Below are 22911 nucleotides of genomic sequence, written 5' to 3'. Positions count from 1 at the left end.
AAATTAATAACTCTCGTTTTCAAGGTTATCGGTCTCTCGTCTAATTCCACTTGATATCATATTCTGGATATTCTAAGGAGAATGATACTTTAATATTATTCATTTAGTATCTTTAGTATCGGCTGTTACATTTCCAATTTCTTTATCGAAAATGTCAGTGAATTCCCCCACTTTTTTGTACTGTAACAAATTGTTCTATTAGGTAACATAGAATCTGCAATTACTGTTATGTCTCATTTATGATTCCTCAATAGAAAAGGATGGATACGACTAGCATCGATTCCTACGCCTCCTTTTATTATGCCAAGGTGATTGTACAATGTGCAGAATCTCTTTGTTATAATTCTTTACTTTGTACTTGGTATGTTCAGATTTGTCATTTCTTTCTTTTATTCTTCTTTTGCGCGCTCTTAATGTAACGTAGAAAATATTTTACAATATTTAAGTAAAATTCCATTAACTTGTGTCCTCTCACATTGCTGCTCATAGATTTCCCCGTCACTGTGGCTCTTCAGTATTCTTCGGGTGACGTCCTCATTGTGGCATTCCGAGTTCAATAAATCTCCCTGAGTCACTCAGCTCCTGACCATATTATAAGTGGGCATGCGGTATAACTTGAGGTTACTATTACCAGCTTTATCAATTTAACATACAGGGACGTGCTTATTTAGCTTAAAGTATTGGAAAAAACGTTTTAGCGCTTGTCGCTAAACTGTTTTTGCTTATATTTCCCAGAACAGTCGCATTTCGGAGTCTACTTCATTCAGTGTAACACTTGGCATAGTCAACTGCCTGGATTTTAAATAAAATGAAATGTTGCGTTCATTCATAAGGATGCGAGCTGCTGCCGCAATGGCGCTAGCATAACCTTGTGTCGGCGCCTGTCGGCGGCCGCAGGCAGTCTCGGTTCAGTGACGCTTTCAAAGTGTTGTTCGCACCTCTGAAAGGCACAGCAGCCTTCCCTGAACTACTGATTTATGTAGCTGTCGGCAGGCGCTGGTACAAGTTTATGCTAGCGCCATCGCGGCAACAGGTTGCATTCGCATAAAAAGAGGCAGCTTTCCATCTTATTTCGTAAAAACCAAGCAATCAGCAGCGCCAAGTGTTACGATGAATGACTTTGACTCCAGAATTGCGATCTTCCTGCAAAATATGGACAAAATAACAGAGTATAGTAAGCGAAACATCTTTTCTTCACATCGTAAGGGAAATATGCACGTCTCTCTACATATTTTTCCCTAACGATAACTCTCTTCGAAATAATTTAATTATTGAACTGTCAGGTCATCCATCCAGCGAGGTGGGCTATGCGCAAACGCTGGCCATCGGCTCTTGCCACAAGAACTGGGAAAAGTGGAGGAAGAAAACGATAAACGCATCAGGATCCTATCCTGCAGCTCCGTTAGCCATTCGAAATTTTTTTGGTGCCGTCGTGCCGCTGTTGCGCTTGGTCATCCATCGACGCCACTGCAGTGATCATGGATGCCGAACTGGAGACGAGGGTCAACCTTCCCGTGGTGCTCATCAACCGCGAGGGCCTCTACGTTATCATCGCGGTGCTCGGCGTCTCGATCCTGGGGTGTGCGGCCGTGCTGACGTACTCCTTCAGCAACTACACTAAGCTGAAGCGGAACGCCGAAGACGTGCGCGGCTACATCGCCTCCAGGGTCAAGGCGGCCGACCGGCTCAGCGGTGCCAAGCAGGTTGCCGATGGGGCTTCCGGGGTCACCTCGGCTGATGATCGCTTGGCCACCGCGAAGGCCATGATCCCGGCGGTAGCAGCGAGTAACCACGAGGCGGACACGGGACTGCCCATCTCAGTCGGCCTTTCTGAAAGCCGCAATATGAACGATACGTTCGCTGCAATAGCCAGGCAAGAAATATCCGCAGGTGGTCTGGATTCGCGGCCTTCAGACACTGTTCAAGGCGGTGACAGCACCAACGTCACGGCTGTAACGACTGCAACCAGTGCCGTGAGCGTTACCAACCAAGGGTAAGCGCACCTTCTTACACGAGGCGCGCACTTCGGGCCTGACTTGGACATTTGCTTTAGTTCATTTGCTACACTAGTTCAGAATAAATGTATAACCTAATGCACGTGCCTATTGCTTTCATCATTTTTTTTCATCGAAAAGGCGAGGTACACGTCATCCATAGAACGCAGTGCTGACAGTTACCCAATATCGCCCTACAGTTCAACGTAAAATAAGAGAGCTGTGCAAAAGAAGATGGAGGCTTGAAGTGAACAACTGCGCTAGAACAACGAACAGCAAGGCAGCTTGTTTTCGTCAGGGTGGCAAGTGCTTTTGTTGGCAGCGTCTTTATGTAGGCGTAGCTCACTTTCCCTCACCTTCAATAGCGAAAGAGGAGGAGAATAGGCAGGTGTGCTGAGACACGCTTCAAGGTAGGTCGATGATTACACCATGGTCTAGAAAGTGCGTATAGTGAACAACCCAAAATTGGAAATTTATTATCGTAATCCTCTGGAGGCAAGGGCCAGCCCTTTGGAGGCAAAAACCAAATCTCATTGATAATTCAATAAATTGATTTCTATTTTTCTGGGGTTTTATGTGCTACAACCACGATCTTACTATTATACATGCCGTAGTGGGTGACTCCGGAATAATTTCGACCTGGTTGGGCTGTTTAACCTGCCCCCAATGTACAGTACACGGGTGTTTTCCATTTCGCCCCCACCATATCCGCTTAGCCACTGTGGCGGGTAGTCTTGTTATCCCCCAGTAAAAGTACAAGCCCACATATGCTCACGTTTATTCGCCCTAAATAGTACAGAATGAACATTAAATTCGAGCACTTTAGCTATAGAAAAAACATTGAACATTCAAGCAGCATGGTATTGGGGCCATGTTCCGACAAGGGTGGTATAGAGAACTTGTTAGAGAACAGGTGTCAAAAATTATTCCACTTGTGGACGAACCTATGAGACAGTGCACACGAAACAGCTCAAAGACTCCAGAGATACTCACGATGTCCTTAGTATCTACTTATGGTGATCTGTTACATCTTTTCTTGATAGTTTGTGACAAAGCTCGCGTCACCGCAGAAAAATATTTTTAAGTCCGTCAACTATGAGGTTGGCGCACTTTATATGCCTCTAGATGTTTACCATGCCTGTTATTTATGCTTAAGGATCATAATTGTGAAATAAATAAACGTGTAGATATTTTGTGGCTTCAGATTTGCACAATATAGTTACAGGAATGCAAGATATATATACGGTGTACTTGCAGACTGTATTGTTTGGGGTTTGAGTTCGTTTATTCAGACACGCACACGTATAGAAAATTGCATCATGCCAACCAGGTGATGAAACGGGCAAAGCGTGTTTCCATACGCGGCCTACATCCCGGGTCATGAAACAGTTCAATACAAATGCGTTAATGTACAGAAAAGTCCATCACGCAGGCGAAAAAAGCAAATGCATGCTGCGACTATAATACTAAACTAACATTGGGCATATGGTTACAACTAACACCTAGTGAAATATGCATAAGTGAATAAAACAAACATTTCAAGCAATAGGTTAAAAGTACATGCACAGAAACCATAGAAACACCTTTTGAATCTGGGTCAACAAGCAACTGCACTTTTTTTCTGAAATGAGGAACGCATCTGCTCAACTGTGCAATATCCAATAAACAAGGATAAATATTCCATATTTCTACTATTTGATGGTGAAGTGATTGAATGCCATTATTTATCGTCGGTGAATCAAGACAAGCGAGGTCATGCGCAAGTAAATAAATGTCACAATTGAGATACATGCTACTGATTGAATAAAAGTCTTGTTTAATGTGGTGATAGATAAGAACTGGTAATTTGAACTTGTAACATTGAAAACAGAGGCTAGGTTTCTATCGCTACCTGGTCTTCTCGTTAGTAGCCTCAATGCATTTTCTTTCAAGGTGATAATTTTTTGTGCGTCAGTCTTATTACACGTACTCCATGTTAAGCGGCAGTAAGTGAGGTGCGAGTGAACAAGAGAAAAGTATAACTGCTTTGTTGCAGAATATGGAAGAATATGACAGAATATGCACAAACAAAATCAATACGGCTGAGCAAAAAATTAGTGCGCCAGGCCATTCCCAAGATCGTTTTGTTTTGTTTGCCCTCTGGTAATGGCTCATGCCCATTATGGGAGATTGCCCAATATACAGATGGATTATTCTGTTCTTCGTCTGTGGGCGTCTTCTTCTTGTGTCACTCCCTAACGATATCCACTAACCGTCACAAAGCTTGTCGCGATTGCCCAGATCCCTTGGATTTTTCGCCACTATGATCGATACCCAACCACCGCTACATGACGCTACAGTTGTGGCAGGGGCAAACTGGTCAGGTGGTGCCCTATGCGTCTGTGGAGAAGGCGTGGCTAAGACTTGATAAGTCGACAGCACTTAGGATAATGGAGAAGTCTATTTTGGGCCACCTGAGCGCGTGTGTGCACTATGCGCCCTGCCCAGGCCAAGGTTAACCGCCCAGTGCCCGAGGGCGGTTGACGCAATCACCACGTTTGTAGAAATACTTTCGGGCACCTAATTGCTGATCTCATGCGGCTCTTGTTTCAAAGGTCGAATTCATAACTACCATTTCGGTACTTATTCACTACGTTAGTTAAGCACGTTAGTTGGGCACTAGCGGGGGACCTTGCAACATAGCGTTTGCGTACAAGTTTTGCCAGTAGGTTGTTGGCGGGGCTTGTGAGAACGAGAGAGCCGAATTAGAAGTGAACAAAACATACGCCCAATTAGTTGCAAAAAGTCCTTTGTACACAAAGACTGCGCCGCCCAACACAGGAACCGGCTAAAGCAGGTGTTACAGTGATGCGAAAAATAGCACAAAGAGGTCGCATCTCTAATTGTGTATCACTTATATGACTCAAAACTGAGTTTTGATAAGCGACGTCTAGTATAGAGGCAGCCACTTCACAGACGATACCATAGCAACGTTACAGCATGACCAAAAGCTTGCATAATATGAACAAGCGTTATCCCGTGACAAAAGATCCAAAACCTATGCAAGGCTCTGAGATTGTATGTCGCACATAACCAGCAACGTTTACAGCGTGTGAGCTGTTAGCGCGTAATTCACTGAGCACACAGCACTAGCTATTATATTTAAAATAGTCGTTAACAGTTTAAAGGGGACGTGTCGCCACAGACACTGTATGCGAACAACATGGAAATGTATGTCCCTTTGAAAAGTATATATAATGCACAACTCTCGCAGCTGTGTTCTCGAAATAAAGTACGATGAGCATCGAACTTCGACGTGGGCGACATGATATCAAGCACAAAGAAAGATAAGGGGTGATATTAAAAATTACACTGCAACACACTAGGCAACAAAAGCTACTCACAGTTTCAATACCTTATATATAAACGCGGAAAGAAGTCAGCGTTTTAGAAATCACGGTGGTACAGGAATGGAATAATAAATAAAGTCAAGGGAAACAAGAATGTGCCTAAACTATGGGTTTGGCGTCAGAAAAAGTCAGACACTTGGCACACGTTGCGAGGAACCATGGCCGTTCCGACGTCGCATTTGAACGCGCGGCCAAAGTCCGCTGTTGCGCGAACCGCGGCGTTGCAGCCTGGACCGTGCTCCACGCCGAGCTGCTGAGGTGCGACGCACCTGTTGTGGAAGCAAAAACCAAAGAGACACTTTTTACCCTCATTTTCGAAACTATTCTTCGCTAGAAGCTTTTCGTCGGCTCCAAACAATGGATACGGAGTCACCGTGCCCGTGTACACGCTCTTTGCCATCGAATCGAGTGCAGCACCACCTCTTGCCTAAAGAAGGTGCCACGCTTCTCAACAATTCCCGTTGAGTGTCACTGAAAACGAGGGACCACTTCAGTCGAAGGGCGGTGTTAGCAATCACTATTTTGAGTCGAGCTGGAGTTTTCAATGGAGGAACGTTGTTGAGAAGCGTGATTTCACGAGCAGGGGTCGTAAGCAACAAGTACAATAAAGTGCAAGTACAATAAATTACGACATCGAGAGTCTTGTTCATCATATATTGGCTTGCAGCACGGAGAAAAAGAGAAAGAAGCGTCAGAAAATGACGCCTACTATGTACACCACCATGCAGAAGTTCAAAAATTTGCGAATATATCTATCGTTTCTAGACTTAGTAAATGCTGAATTACAATAATAATGAATTGGTGTTTGCAAGCGCGCTATTATATTATGGTGCTTCAGTGCACGCAGAAGTGCGCGTGCTCTTCGGTCAACGAGCGCAAGTGTCAGCAGCGCTGCAACTCCGAGGATGGTTGCTAGAGCTAGTGCAGCCTCTCGCACTGCCATAATCAAAAGCGAAAATGTGCATCAGTTACAGCAGAAGGAATTAATGCAGGTACAGTCACTATGAATTCTTTCGTTTATAACCACAAGTGAAGAAGGTATTAGGGCATAATTAATGAACCTAAATAGAGCACAAGAATTGCGTTGCACTACGTTTTTTTTTCTTTCGTGTACAGTTTCGACCACGGTAGCAAAATCACTGCAAACAGCACAGCGTAGGCTTTTTTTTTTTTGTCCAAGTGAAGGTTCACGGGAATATTTCCTTAGCAACCTCTAACAGCAATAACAAAAGGCCGTTAGCTTGATTTTAATTGCACATAACTCCATCGCTTGTGGATGCTGCATACTTCGCGACATTCAATTGGCGTTTTCATCAGACGAGGTGGAAAGGCCTGCCAACCAGGACTCGGCGAGCCTTCCCTGTTTTCTGGCTTGTACGAGGCACCGCTCGGGGCGGCTTGAATGTGCTGTCGTCGCGTGGCACAGAACGATTTCGAGATAACTTGTTTTGTGAAGTAGTCACGCGATGTCCACTTTACAACGATGTCGCAGGGGAACCACTCAGTAGCATTTGGCTGCAGTAATATATACAGAAAGGGGAAGTTTCGGCTGCGCAAACATGCTGCCTGTAGCACTAGCCATGTGCAGTGCTCATGAACTGGTTTCGCTGCGTAATGTTCTGAATCAGCGGTGAGGAGCAGCGTCTTCAGATTGCCAGCGCAATGTGGGAACAAAAATTTTAACCTTATGATTGCTGAGTGCTGAAAGTAAACATAAGAATTTTCATGTACGGCCACACTCAATGAAACCCCAAAACATGAAAGCGCCAATCGTGAGCTTACTTCCGTCAGCCACCGGTGTGGCTACCACGCATTTCAAATTTACTGTGCCGGGACCTCATGAACGAGACCGATGCATGAGCATTCATTGTATGAGCGATCGCGATGGTTGATTTTAAACCACATGATGGCGCAAGCACTTATTTGCCCTACAATACAGCAGTACCGATTGGAGATCGCATTAAAAAATGTGATGGCTCTTCGTGAGGACTAAATTTCCCCAAAACGGGTCCTTGCATCGTAGAGGATGGAGAGCATATGAAGGGAAAAAATCGTCTTCACCACCCTGCAGCTTGTACGGCCCCATGCTGCTACTATAACCAAAAATATCTTATTCAGGCGAGAAACTGCATACAACAAGCCAGTCCGGGCCGGCAGTTGTCAAAGTAAACAACAGAATGACAACCACTCGGTTGTAACCAGCTCGTATGTTTATTGAACAATTTATTTCTTCTGAACCGTAGCTTATGTAAACTACAGGACGAATATTGCAATAAGGGCTAAGTGCTCTAGTTCTCCATGTGCAACTAAGGCTCGTGTATGGCCAATCCAATGCAACACCGAAACATCTAATGGCCACTAGTTATAGAATATTTGCGTCAGTTACCGGCGTCGTACTCACACATTTCAAGTCTACTATGCTGCGTCTACGTCATCCTCTTGTATGGCGTGGCGGAGCACAGTGATAACTACGGTTACTAAAATAACATTATGCATAACCTGTGCTTCTGGAGTTGCCTCGTTACCCCGTAAAACAGTAATGTTCAAAAGTATATTGTATAAAAAGAATGCGACAGATATTTTTGAGGAGTCATTTTTTTAAACGGGTGAATTCGTTGTAGAGAAATGGATGAATAAGACCGAAAAAATAAAACGGTTTTCATTGCCTGGCGACTTGTGCAGCTTCAATCGCGTTTGCATCGAGCGATAAATTCTTGCACCGAGCGAAAAATCTTCCGGAGAAAAAGAACGCGGGCTAATGCTCTAATAAGATCATTCAGGGTCATGCCTCATGCTCGGTCCTTGTGCTATAGAAAAAACAGATCTATAATCCAGCAGTTTTGCTGTTTCGGATTATCGCGCCGTCCGTGGCCAGCCACTTGACCACAAGTGTGATTCGCACTGTACGATATACTGTTATTAATAACTAAAACTATTTCATTCCTGGGCGAAAACCGCCTCCAACAAGTGAGGAAGCCGCACAGTATACCTACAGATAACGTTTTGAACGTTATCAATGTAAATATCACAACTTATTCCGTAGCACAACAGTACCCACGCTGGTACAATCGTCAGGTATGTTTTGTTACTGCTCATTGTTCTTAAACTACAGATTAGCTGCAGGGATATTCCTAAAATAAGGACACATTCATGAAACAGATTTTAAGAAATACACAATTGATCTACGTGGCTAATTGCAGGCTCAAACACGCCCGCACACAACACGCTGCGTGCTCTCCGACTGCCTCACCGGCAGCAGAATCTGCGGGCTCGCCAAGTTAAATCGCGTCAGTACGTTTCACAGAACCGTGTCAAATTAGAAGATACCCCATCATACTAAGCAGGACACGCGACCGTGAAAACAGCCACCAGCCACTGCCGCTGAGCGTATACCTGACATACTACGCGGATCGTTTACCCAAGCAAACATGGCGGCCGAAAACAGACAATTCATAGACGGCGCCACTGTGCGCGCGCGCGCTGGTACAATGTGTCCAGCTCGAACGATGGACTCGATGGAACAATGTTTCCGTGTGAGCGTGTATTAGGCGCTTCCCGTTTAAAACACTGTATAATGCTTCGCTGCTTCCAAGCACGTCAGGCTTGGAAGACGACTCTTTATCTCTGCATCTTTCCCTGTCACCAACCAGCATCGTTGCCCTACTTGCCAATTTTACTCCGCCTGCTCAAATCCTGTTTCCACTGTTGGAACGCCGCGTGCACAACAGGTAGAGGGAGAACACGTAAGCAAAGTAAGCAAACAAACAATGGCGCATATCAGATAAGCGCGTACCTGCATGTCATGATTTGCTTCTTATTGATGTTGATCATTCTTGGCCGATTCTGCAAACCAACACCGCATTCTAAACTAAGCTGTGAGAAAGAAGCAACGTAACAGTGTGTACGAGCGCACCTGCTTCGACAGTACGTCAAAAAGAACAGTTGGTCCCCGCCGTAATAGTGTTCCACACTATTGTCGTCCTTGATGGCAATCATAAATGTCTGTTTAGAATGCCGTCCATGGAGCTTCTTGTCGGATTCCTCCTCCACTTTGAGCGCCTGCCAGGCGAATCCCATAGCCAAGGCGTCACGCACGTTTGCCGTGAATTCTTCACTGCAGTTGAGATAGTCGGCCCGATCAAAAATCTCGTGCACATCTGCCAAGGACTCCGGAGCGATGTCGGTATCGAAGTCCGCTGCCTGCGTTCGTGAATGCACCGAAGAGGTATGCAATGCTTGTACGCAGTGTTTGCGTGATGCACCTTATTGCAGTTAAACTGCAAACTGCCACGGTTTACAACCGAATAGCTAAGACATGACACGTGCGCGCGCGCGCGTGTGTGCGTGTGCGTATGTGTGTGTGCGTGTGTGTGGGGGGGGGGGGGGGAGGTGCGCGCGCGCGCTGGTACAATGTGTCCAGCTCGAACGATGGACTCGATGGAACAATGTTTCCGTGTGAGCGTGTATTAGGACAACGAGAAGACGACGGTGGTTGTCGGACATGTCGACGACTACGACAAAGGTGCCGACAAAGGCGCTTCCTTCTTCAGCAGGAACACGTTTCCCGCTCGCCTCAGTACCGTGCTAGAAACGCGTGCGCACAGGTGCTCTTATTGTCTCAAAGTGGTACGTGGCATGACGCAAGTATGTACGAGTCTGATTGCGTAATACAATAGGAAACTGTTCGCTTAATAGGTAAGAGCGACGGCATGAGGTGCAGGGAGTCCTTGGTTCAATTTGCTCGACCAGGCACATATTTTACTTATTCAGAAGTTCCTGGACGACGCCAAAGCGACCACGAGAGCAAAGTGGCTGCAATAGGCAGAGAATGCTCCGCAATAAAAACCGTTGCGTGAGTTTTGCCGTCGTCTTCCATTGGTGTCGTGGGCTTTGTGTTTAGCTGCTTGCTCTAATCCATCAGGCAAAACCTAATTAGGAAGACACGCTTTTTGCGATCTTCATTATGGAAAACCATCGCGCACACACAGAGAAATTGTCCCTGGCGTATAATGCTGTCTAAAAATAGGAAAGACAGTGGCTGCTTAACCAAAGGCTGTTACCAGGCCACTCATTGGACTTCTTATGGTATCGTCAGCACATCGAATCGCTGCAAACAGAGCAGCAATGTTTTGTTGACCTTGTGTGTCAGCACAAGCGCCACAAGAAAGGCTCATTTTCTCTAGTGTATGCAACAAATTGCAACTTTTCTTGTTTAATTTAGAGAATTCCAAAATGTATGAGTATACAATAAATAATAGGTAAAGCGAAGTCTATGACAAGGGAAGTAGTTCAGCTTCTACACTTGCACTCCCATCTCTCAATTGTCCGCTCCGAGACTAAGTGGGAAGCAGCTGCAACTACGTAGGACTAACTCGACGTGTCGGCGCTGAGATCAAAAGGATAGCTAAACTATTCTGCTGTAGCATAATAATAACGGTGGTCAATTATATTGTCGTGCGTCTGCATGCAGTACAAATGAATGAATCTGATAAAAAATGCAATAATATGATAATAATGGTAATGTGAATTTCACATTAATGTGATAGTAAAAAAGCTATATGGCCTACACTGCAATTGGTGTAGATTACGAGCTAAAATAAAGAAAGGAACGGGTCGTTCATGCCCAAATGCCAAAGAATTCCCCCAAGACGCCCAATAACTTACGAGATCCTTCCGGTCACGTCATTATTTACAGCCTACGTTACGGCATGTCAATTTATGACGTGACTGTAATTATATTATTACAAACTTACGACGCACGCGTAAACTTGTAAGCAGTAGGTGAGCGTTTTCTCTAATTCAAACGAGACATGTTCTATAAAATGAATGTGCTTTTTCATGCCTGCTGTGCCACCACTCTGCAAACAGGGCTAAAGGATGGATGGATGGATGCAAAACTTTAATGAAGGTCCTGAGGTACGCGACTCAGCGCTCTGCGGGCCGCTCAAAGAAAGAAACAAACACCGGTGGCCTCGTCTGTGCACTCACCGGTAGCTCGAACATCTGCAGCACACTGAGCACGAAGGCTGATCCGAGACCGCCGAAGTTGGCCGCGCGCCGGGCGGCGCTCTTGGGATGATAGAGCAGGTTGCGCAGAGCCGCGTGAGACACGCGCAGGCGGTTGTTCCACGGCTCGTAGCGGAGGGCCTCGAATTGATGATCCTGCCACAGCAGCTGTATGCGTTCACGCTGATCGGGAGACAAATCCCAGAATTTCTTGCTGACCTGCCACCAGTAGTCCATGAGCAGGGGGCGTCGAGTTGAGTTCGTGGCTGACGATGGCGCCTCCACTGTGCTGCCTTCGGACTCGGCACTTTGTTTGCAAGTACTGCAGAAGCCCGCGTACAAGGCCGAAAGCGTAGCGTTGGATTCGTCTGCCTCGGGCGGCCACACTACAACCTATGGCGCAGCAATAAAGGAAGAAGGACGCTAACCTGTAGCGCAGTGAAACGACACAGTAGAGCCGAATGCTATTGTAATGCACCGGTGGATACTGCGAATTCGCTTCGTCATGTACGCAGCTTCACTATAATGATCAAGCACCAACTGCCCAAGTGGGGCTGTTGGAAGCGCTAACAACAATGAACTCCTCGTGCAGAGTGAAGTGTTGTCGCTCACGCCCTGAGTAATAGCACTTGGCCGCAAAAGGCCGATACGGCAAATGCACACGTTAGGCAACTCCCCAAAAAAACTGTATTCATGGAAATTCAAAATCCTAAATTTGTGAGGCCACGAGTACGTAGCCCGGGAACACAGCCTTTTCTGGTCCCAGGCACCAGAGTATACACACTTCCGCAATGTGCTTCATCACCAAAAAGAGGTAGCGCTTACACTACGCGTAGTCTTAAGCATAGTCACATAGTGCCTATTTTATTGGGCAATGTGGGACATAAGCCAACCTGAACCACCTACAAACTGTTCAACCGACAGATTTATAATGGCGTTTGTCACCTTGCCTACATGAAGCGCAAACACCTTTGCTGAACGTTACGGTGCGCGTCCTTTCAAGACATTTTAGTCCAACGTGCGGGAACGCAAACGTAAGAGACGTTAGAAAAGAGGGCGCCGTGCAGTGCCTCGTGCAAAACATATCCAGGCCAAGACAATTCATTAGCAACGATCCTGTCGTTTTTATGCGGACGTGTCTCGTTAGGCCTACGGACTTTAGTATCGCCGAGCGATCTCAGACGTTTGACGCTGTATATGTGCTCATAACCAAGGTTTCAGGTGAGTTTAAGGGAAGCGAAACCTCAGTTCAATAGTTACTAGCGATAAGCAAGAGCGTAGTCACGACGAGAATTTACAATGAAGCGGGAGCCATGGGTGGCCTCCATGTTGGACAATGCTATTTCCAAGCGTGCGTAAACATTACGAACGCTAAACACCAAATAACGCACGTTATAGCACACGTAAACTATAGTATGTTCAGAAAACCAATAACGTACTGAGTATGTGCAGGGAGGAAAACGCTGTCTCGTTACATACGTAATGTGCTTATGTTGGGCTGTAAGCGCTTGTGCTTTCTCTCCTCTGTCCGCTGTTGCGCTGTTATTATAATGTAAACGCTATTACAAAACTCATGTTGGTAATGGTTACTCGCGAGATACGTTTCAATAGCGCACCAAAAGTATGTTGTTTTTTGCTCTCACTTATCATGAAGCTGTGAACAGACGTTGAAGGTTTGAAAAAGGAGCACAGTCATGTTCTTTGATTTGTTGCACACAACAAAATCGTGCAGGAAACGCGACAACCACGGACATCTTGCATAGATAAGCATTACCACCTCTCAGGCGACAGAGCTTAGATGAGAAAGTGGTGATGTTTCAAAAGAAGAGATATTATCGGCCCTTCCTACAAGGCGCGCTGTGCATACATTAAGAGTATACATTTCACTGTGCGTGTGGGTTATCGTCTGTCACTACTTCTCTACTAATGACTGTTTACTTTGGTTGTGCATACCTCGAGGTCCTGCAGCATTCTTGAGGCGCTGTCTTTGGCTTCTGCGCTCAGCCAAGGCGCCTTAGCGGCAGCGCTTGCCAGCAGCGTGAGAATGTCCATGAAGAAAACCGTCACCTCTTGCCGCGACTTATGGTCGAAGAGCTTCAGTGCGCTCTCCGAAGCCATCAGCAGGCCGAACCTGTCGGCCATTATTCGATAGCACTCCAACTTTACTTCACTCCGAGCGGCCTGCAAATGGGTGGAGTAGAAAAACAAAATTTTTTCAAATAAAAAAATTCAACCAAATTTTTATTCTTACTATATGAAAAGCATTTGAGCCAACGCTTTGTGCGTCTGATGGTTTGTGCGCGTGCGCGTGCGTGAATATTTGTATGTGTTGTGTGCGCGTGTGTTTGTGTTTTTGTTTGTGCGTGTGTATTTGCGGGTGGAAGTGTGTTCTTTCTTTTTTCAAATTCTTACCTAGCAAAATTTTCAGGCCAGCAGAGGCATTTGCTGTCGCAAGGGGAAGAAGCTTCTAGTGTAATGAGTCGCTGTGCAGCTCACAAAGTTTTCTGCATACTGAAACTTTTATATTGACGCCATGTGCACAGGCTACGAAAGCAATTTTTGGGGGGGTCAAATACAACGTCCCTTGAACTTTTGTGGTTGATTGCACTCTACAAGAGACATGATTTGATTAGTATTTACCTTGTCGCAGCCGCTTTAGATCGAGCGCCTTTCAACAGCATAACCATCGAAGGACTCTACCACAGTCCATTCGTTACGACGGGGGAGCTGAAAACATTCCCGGGAACAACATAGAATGCATTATATCTGTCCTTTTACACCAGTATAGGAGGTCTAAATTGAAGACAATATAGAGAAATCCAGGTCGTGTAAATCGATAAAGTGATACAGAAGTGACAATGGCAACAAGTAACAGTTCTTGGAATTAATAAATTGTACAAGGAAATACAATTGCCTATATCCTACATCTGTGCAGCACCTTTGAATGTAATCGCTAGAGCAGCTTGCATCCGTAAAAACCTAGCAAGACTATTGCGCAAATGAATCAGTGTTCTCTGTAGCTACTATTGGTATCTGTGACATTGCGTTCACCATGCAAAGCCTCTGCTACAGAAAGCATCTACCTGGAAGCTCCGTTGATGGTATACTCGCTTCTGCCATCCAACAGCAATCATGCTACTAGAGATGCCGGTTTCTTTAGATGCACTTAACATTAATAGAAGGCCTACAAACAATTCTAATCGCCGACTTCGAAACTGTACACAACGGGCAACCTGTCTAGTAATGCTTTTTGTGATACGAGTAACAGACTTGATGCCTATTCTATTTCGCTATATCCTGAGTGCATTATTGAAATTCTGTGGCGGGTTATCTATGAAGTATTCATAGTAAAAATTGTCCGCATCCCAGTCACTGTTAAAATCGACGTTATGCGAGGCATTTTGCAAGCAGCTGACTATGCATTACTGTTTGGGGTTCCGCAAAGTGTTACCAGGCTGACCAATGTGTTTGTGTGAATCCAGCACTTGTGTTTGTGACGCGAGCGCAGTGAACAAGAACTAACGTGAGTACGTGTGTGTGGTGATAGCAGCAAGACGACGACGAGGGTAACGATGTTTGCACGATTCCTACGAACTACCAAATTGATGCGAACGATTGACATGGAGGTGCGAGGTGGGTAAGAAACGCAGAGACTAAAGGCTCACTGATAACAGCATGTGGTAGCACATAGAGGACGCAAATGGGTAACTTCAAGGCAGTACGGTGACACCGTAGCACAACCTAAAGCCGGTGTCCTTTTATAGTCATTCGGATGAGTGGCGTCGTGCAGCTGCTCTTCTTGGCCGAGCCGTGATGACACTGCCATATCGATGCAGCGTTGTCTTACTTGTACAATAGGGCACCAGTAAAGAGCCCGCCTCGATGTTTGAGTGGCCTGCTAACGACAAGAAGGACCGTGAAAGTCCAGTAGGAGTTTTGGGAGGAACGAGGACGAGGCGCGTTGCTGTCCAGCACTCGGATATCAACCCTGCTGGAAAACTCCCTTTTCATTTGCTGCTTGAAAGGATACAAACACAACCTGGTACCCTGATGCCGAAGTTGGAACGACGATGCAACGAACATCACGGCATCCCAAACTAGAGGATATTGTCATCAACACAAGCAAGTAGACAACCTGGTCCACTGAGTCGGCATGTTTTTGTCATATCATACTAATTCTTGTTATGCATGTCATGATATTGATGGGAATGTTGTCATGGCTTGACATACAGACCATGGCATTCGTGGCAGTGATTTTATGACATGCGTGGCATGATATATCACTAATTTCAGACATGCATTCACGCATCTACAGAATATATCCAATAGGTGCATGTCATTTCATTCAATCCACTACAGCCGTCTCATTTATGACATTGATGTCACGATTTGCATGGCATGTCATTCACGTAATGACATGATTGTCAGTTCCATTTTCTAACAAGCTATATATCGGGATATCGGTGACATTAATTAAGTGACATGATATGCATGACATGAAGTGACTGTCATGAATGACGTAAATGAGATGATGACATCGTGGTCATTTCATTAACTGGATATGTATTAGGATATATGTGGCGAAACATGCGTGCACGACATAACAAGAATGCAATTCGTGGCATGTTGTGTCACGTCATTCATATCAGGTCATGCACGCATGTCATGTCATTCATATTCAGATATATAATGAGTTAAGAAAATGACCACAACAGCATCATGTCTTTCATACTATTTGTATCATGACATACATGCCATGACAAGCTTGTGATCTCATTGATGCCATGGTGTATGAGCATGTATGTCTCGTCATTCATGTCACTACACTTATATATTGTCATGTCATTCATGTCAGGTCGTGCATGCATTTCATTCATATCCTGATGTATACTGAGTTAAAGAAACTACCATGACACCATCATGCCATTCATGGCATTGATGCAAGGCATACATGCTATAACAAATGTGTCATGTCATTGATCTCATGACATGTAAGTCATGTTATATATGCATGCATGTCATGCCGCATGATGCCTATTCTGATATATATCCAGTTGAAGAAACAACATCACGACGTAGGAGGATCTAGATAGATAGATAGATAGATAGATAGATAGATAGATAGATAGATAGATAGATAGATAGATAGATAGATAGATAGATAGATAGATAGATAGATAGATAGATAGATAGATAGATAGATAGATAGATAGATAGATAGATAGATAGATAGATAGATAGATAGATAGATAGATAGATAGATAGATAGATAGATAGATAGATAGATAGATAGATAGATAGATAGATAGATAGATAGATAGATAGATAGATAGATAGATAGATAGATAGATAGATAGATAGATAGATAGATAGATAGATAGATAGATAGATAGATAGATAGATAGATTCATAACGCCTTACGCTCGCAAATAATGCTCTGCAGTAAGATAAACATTTGCAGACGCAACTTGCACTTTGTGTTCATTTTCGGCCTCACTGCTCAAGTGTCCTGTCATTCTTCAGTGTGTATTTGAATATGTAGGCTGAAATGACTTTCTTTTTCAACACGGCCAACAAATTGCTTTGTGCAATAAACCAGTTAATTTACAGAGTGTCAGTTGTTTAACGCATTAGTTTTGCTGCAGCTTTTCTGTCACTCGTCAGTATTCCATAATAAGGAACTTGTGTGTGCTTTCATTGTAGTTGGTAGGTAGGACGTTCATAGCAAACTTGCTTTCATCTTCTGTATATTGTAGGACCCTAAAAATTTAAAATTATTGCCAGGAAAGAGCAGTAAGTAAACACTTTTCTATTACGTGATTCGGGTGTGTTGATAGACATATTACACGATGTTCCAAATGCATTTTAGAACATAGTTTGCCAATCGGATGGTGGTAATTATCCGCTTCTTCATTCATTTATTTTGAGGGGATACTGCCAGTCTCATCAGAGATCCCAGCAGGGGTGGCGCATAAAATGTGTGTTGATACATGTTGATTATACATTGTGAAACATAATAATGTACAGTCATATTAGAACATTATAATATTTTTTTATATTTACAAAGATTAACATATCAAGTTATATGCAACGCGAGAAAAAGAAACAAAACAACAACAAAACATCTCGACAGTTCTAACAAAAGGATAGGTGCATGACTCAGAAAAACAATTTTTTTTAAAAATCGTACCATACAATATAAAAACATGAATGTCTTTACAAAACAAGCCGAGAAAATAAAAGCAAGAAATAATGAAAATACAGTACATCTGCGCACTATCAAAAGAAAAAACAATTGGTTATAATTGAAAAACTAAATTAGCGGTTCTACGACGACAATCAGGCTATCTTAAAGCCAGCAATTTATTTTCCATCATGGCAAGAAACTTGCTCAATGATTATTTGTTAGTAATAGTTGGATTAAGTGAGTTCCAGTCTCCAATTGCGTAAGGGAAAAATGAATATTTGATACACTTACTGTCAAAGTAGTCGGTTAGTGCGCGAGAACACTTACAACGTGTTGGCCTCGCTTACGAGTAAGATACAAATCTGGAGGCGTCAATCTTTATTACGTTATGAAGCAGCCGGAACATCAGTTTTAGTCGTGCTAGTTTTGTTCTGTTTTGTAGAGTAAGGATACCGGTGTGATTAAGTAGATCTGATGGTGAGTATGCAAGTTTATACTTATTGAAAGTAAACCTACTGCTTTTCATGGTGCTGCTTCTATTTTGCTCACATGTGGCGGCGTAATGGGAAACCAGAGAGATCCAGCATATTCTAATACAGATCGCATGACTGCTGTATAATCTGTTAGTTTGGCACCTGACGGTGCAGGCCGAAGACGTGTTTTAGCTACAAACAGTCTTTTGAGGGTTGTGTAAGTGATAGATGTGAGCCTCCCATCTCAGATCGTTTGAGTTTCTTACATCCAAATACTTCTTTATATTTACTGTAGTCAAGAAGGCAAGGTTGTCAATAGAGTAAGGAAACTTCGGCCTGTGATTTTTGTCAGTGTTTGCCAAGGAAGTGCATTTATCAATTTTGAGAAACATTTGCCAATCTTTACACCGCCTGATCATGGACTCCAATCCATTGTTAATAATTGGTGCTCTGCAAATGTATTAATTTCTTGATAAATGATGCATTCACCTGAAAAAAGCCAGAGTTTTACATTATTCGAGAGGTTCAAATTATTGTTAACCAATATGAATAAAATAGGGGCTAGAGCACAAGAAAGATTAGTTGTACAACTGATGTGACTGGTGCTAATCTAGATGCAGTGTCACGCATTTGTACAAATTGTGAGCAGTTCCTCAAGCTATTTTTAATCCAATGAACCATGGAACCTGCTCTGATTGACCAACTCTAATTTTCTTAGTTTTTTTTATGTGAAACTCGGTTGAATGTTTTAGAGACACAAAAAAGAAATGAGTTCAATTTACTTCTGGTTATCAATTGCCTAGGCTGTATTGGGTATTAATTCTAGAGCTTTTGTAATTGCTGAAAGGCCCTTACGGAATACATGCTGGCAGAAGACAGGATATGTTGTTTTTCCAGGTATATAGTTGTGTGTTTTGGTGTTACATGTTTTAATGATTTACATACAGGGCAAGATAGCAATATCGGTCTGTAATTTAGAACCTTGTGTTTAGGTATTATCTTTGCGGTTTCCCATTTTGGGCGAACAATGTACATTTATAGGGAGTTAATAATATTGGCCATAAGTACTTAGCTACTGACTCCGCATAACTCTTAAGAAATATGTTTAGCACTCTGTCAAGCCAGTGACCTTTTTTGTATCAATGTTTATAAGAGGTAAAGCACACCGTTTTCGGTGACTTAGTCATTCTAGGTGTGTATGGTGGAACGGTTATATGAATGGTAAAAAAATGATTGGAAGTAAACATTGAAGGCGTTCACGAGAACACCGTTGTCTTAAAAGGAATGCGTGTGCTCGTCACTTTTCTTATCATTCAGGTACTGGCAAAATTCATTTGGAGTCTTTTTCAAATATTTGGGAAAAATCTTCGCAAAGTAATTCGTTTTCGCATTCCTTTTGTTTTGCGTTCTTTACTTACCTCATATGATTAACGGTTGCTGTGAGCTCATCTCTAGTTAGACTTCCTGATGCCGTGTTTATGTTTTTTCTATTGCGATAGCAATTATATGGACTCTGCAGGAGCATTTGTGCCGTCGGCGTCACCGTGAGGTTCCGTATAAAGTCCAAGGGCGATAAAACCGTCGTCTCACGCCCAATGCTGTATGTGCGAGTCAAAGCGTGGGAGGGTGAACCGGCAAACGAAGTTCACTGTCGCGTGCCCGAGTGAGGAATGCGGGCCGGAAGCGTGGCATCTCCAGTCGCGCGCGAGGCAGGAGGGTCAGGCGAGAAAGGATGGGCGTTCTTCCCCGGCGGCTGCTAGAGTTTCTCGGTGTCCTCCTCACCCGCCGCTGCGTACAGAGGGGAGACAACCGCGGAGTTGTCTCCACTCTACGGCGTTTGGTGCGCGAATGGCGGGCACCTTAGTAGACTCCTTTGGTGGACGCCGTAGGGACGCGTTGCCGGCGCTCGTGTGTCGTGAAAGAAATCCGCGACGTGGACAAAGTGCGCGCCGCACGAACCTCATCTTCAAAGCGATCGTTTGCAGAGTGCGCGTAGTGCCGGTAACTTCGTATGCGCTGTGCTTTCGACGTTCCGTTGGCGTTGAAACGAGAGATGCACCAAGGTCAATTCGCTCGCCGCTGCCGCGAATCCTTACTACAGCATTTTGACAGCGAGTTTCCGCGCTCATCGAGCGAGATGTGTTCATGTTAACCTGTGCGCGCGTGACAGAGTGCTTGTTAATTTAGTTCAAACACCTTGGCAGGCTACTTGGTAAGCGCAACTGAACAAGGAGGTAGAAAGAAGCAGACACACAAAGACAGTGCTGTATCTGTGTGTCTGTGTCTTCCCTACGTCCTCGTTCAATCACGCTTACGCATTGTATCAGTGGTAATTTAGTTAGTAAGTGAATGTTTACAAGTTCATACGGCCGATAAATCTACTGTACTTCGTACAGCTACCCACTAATTTGCTGTCACAATCGATGCTTCTCCTTTCGGGCGAAACTGCAAATTTTATTTTAATCGCTTTACTTTTCGTTTCGCGTGTTTGATGTCACAAGTTATGCATCGGTTTAGTCTTCTTGTTCCTTTTTTTTAATTGGTTTTCATTTATTTCTACTAAAAATAACTGAAATGAAATGAAAGATAGTCGATTATGCTTGTATCCTCGGCATGGCTGAATTCATGACATGAGATTGATATTTCCCGATGGAAGTCCTCATCACACACAAGTACGATGCACAAGACCAGCTGGTGTTCCAAGATGCCTGGAATAGTTCACTGTAGCCTAACATTAGAGAGTGACACTTGCTATTTGTTTTATAGAATTGCCTCGTTTATTGGTTTAAACTGCTTTTCGTCTCCATTCTTTAGCTACAGTGACTTATATACTTCAAATAAGGACTAACACGCTTTAACCTTGACATCAAGTGCAGCTTTAGTTTGATTTTAAGCAACCCTTTTCAGTGTTTTCAAGTTTTCTTGCTTCAGAATAATATTGTAACTAGTAAACTCTAAAGTTGCTGGTAGGTAGTAAACCAGGAAGTACATGCAGCAAAGGTAATGAAGGACGCTTTCCGAATAAACGGGATTATCTAATAATGAAGAATAATGTGTGCAGCCGGTACGCTTTTAGCGAAAAGCACAGTTCGAGAATTACGGAGAAACTTCAGAACTGTTTTATATATGATGGCATGTCATTGTGGTGCCGTGAAATGAAATTACAGAAGCCAGTATTTTTTTACGGGATATTGGCGTCAAAATGAAGGCCTGTTATGGCGCTGCCACGAAATGAAATGAAAGACTTCTACATTTTATTGCCGTAAATTCCTGAAAACTGGACGGCGTGTGCTCGCGTTGCCGTGGAATGAAATGAGGGGGCGCCTTTACATTTTGCTGGAAATAGGTGGCAGCCGATACTGCGAGGAATAGTCCAGTAAAGACAACGGCGTATTTTGGACAGCGTAGCGTACAATATGCTTGTAAAAAAAGTTCATTGTGCGTGCAGACCTTACGGATATCAGGAAAGTTCCAGTAGCCAACTAACCTCTTGACTTCCAGCAATCACGTCGTACCCTTGGGGCCAGCCGACCACCGTGAGAATCTGCACTAGCCACCAGGACAGGTGCCGCATCAGAGCGTTCGCAGTATGTACCTTCACGAGGCGCTGGATGGCATGCAGGACGCGCACGTCTTGCACGGCCGCCATCGTCGTGGCGTCCACCAAACTGCCGCCAGGCGCGGCGACGACAGGGTCGAGCCAGTTCTCCAAGGTTGTGTTCGCAACGGCGTCCGCGATCTTGGCGATGGTGGCGACAACAGTCCTCGGGCCGGTTCCAAGTGACCGTGCGGCGTCCACGATGGTAAGCACGTCTCTCTCAACGACCAGCTCCCTCATGATGTAGTAAGATTCGGGTGGCGTTGCATTGTATCGCGCGTAAAGTAGCCTGTAGTACTTCTCCCGGCTGTCGGTCGACGCGAGAGTCCGAATGAAGTTGAGCCACGACGAGGCCTGCGCACCCGCCTGTAGAAAACACGCGGGAAGAGACATATGACACCACCTGCAAGGCGCTTAGTGCTCAGCGCTAGTATATATATAACATAAATGCTTACGCGGCACTCGAATTATTCCTCTTGATCGGTGCCGCCAAGGGTGTCCCATTGAATTTGAACATGAGTCCTCGTTACGTAGCTGTGAGTAATCAGACGAAGGTGAATATGCCGATAATTTTGATTCGAAAGCATTATATGACTCATGAAGCGCAAAATCCGGCGGCGTGGCCGGAGATCATACAAGAAGTCACGTGGTCACAGAGGCGCGCTCTCGTGCCACTGCTCGCGCGTTCGTCGTCGTCTTCTTCCACAGCTGGTTCCGATGCGGCTTATCATGCCAGCATTCCCATACTGCCCCTCCCTCTGAGAAGGCACTGACGGCAGTGGCCCACTGCCAGTCGGTGCGGTGATTTAGCTTAGTTCTGTCGTGGGGAACCTTGGACCGAGATGGTACAAAAGGTCACGTGGTCACATAGACGGATCGCGCCGGTAACCGATCTATATATAGCGCCGCGCGTCGCGGCGCTGCCTGTCGGTGTGGCGGTTTCGGCGAGTTCTGTCTTGCGCTAGGATGGACGAACCTTCGATTTCGACTTCTCAATCAGCATCGGCGCCCGGCTCATTTGGACGACCACGTAAGTACACGAACGAGGCCGAGGCACATGATGCGATAAATCATACAAGGCAACGTGAAAACCATACCATTACGTTTCGTAAAACGAGTTGTCATCAGGAAGACGTCTCAATGCTTTCGAATTGACCCACGTAGGGATACGTAAGTGCCCTTGACATCTTTAGTTACTTATTGGCAATGCTGGGAGCTTTGCCTTCATTGGCAAACTTAACTATACTTCCAGACAACCCCCTGT

General features: G+C 44.5%; 1 protein-coding gene across 1 annotated transcript; it reads right to left on the bottom strand.

Moving 5' to 3' along the window:
* Positions 1 to 9021: 9021 nt before the first annotated feature.
* Positions 9022 to 22409, bottom strand: LOC129386367 (uncharacterized). Its single transcript, XM_055074220.1, has 5 exons — positions 22103 to 22409; positions 21537 to 22013; positions 13343 to 13570; positions 11372 to 11782; positions 9022 to 9583 (listed from the first exon to the last, which is right to left on the bottom strand). Exons 2-5 carry the CDS (start codon positions 21885 to 21887, stop codon positions 9161 to 9163), a joined length of 1413 nt encoding a protein of 470 aa, XP_054930195.1. The 5' UTR covers positions 21888 to 22013; positions 22103 to 22409; the 3' UTR covers positions 9022 to 9160.
* Positions 22410 to 22911: the final 502 nt, after the last annotated feature.

The sequence above is a fragment of the Dermacentor andersoni genome, chromosome 4, assembly GCF_023375885.2.
Source record: "Dermacentor andersoni chromosome 4, qqDerAnde1_hic_scaffold, whole genome shotgun sequence".
NCBI classification, from domain to species: Eukaryota; Metazoa; Arthropoda; class Arachnida; order Ixodida; family Ixodidae; genus Dermacentor; species Dermacentor andersoni.
The sequence above is the reverse complement of the archived record's forward strand: the minus strand, read 5'-3'. Positions and strand labels throughout refer to the sequence as shown.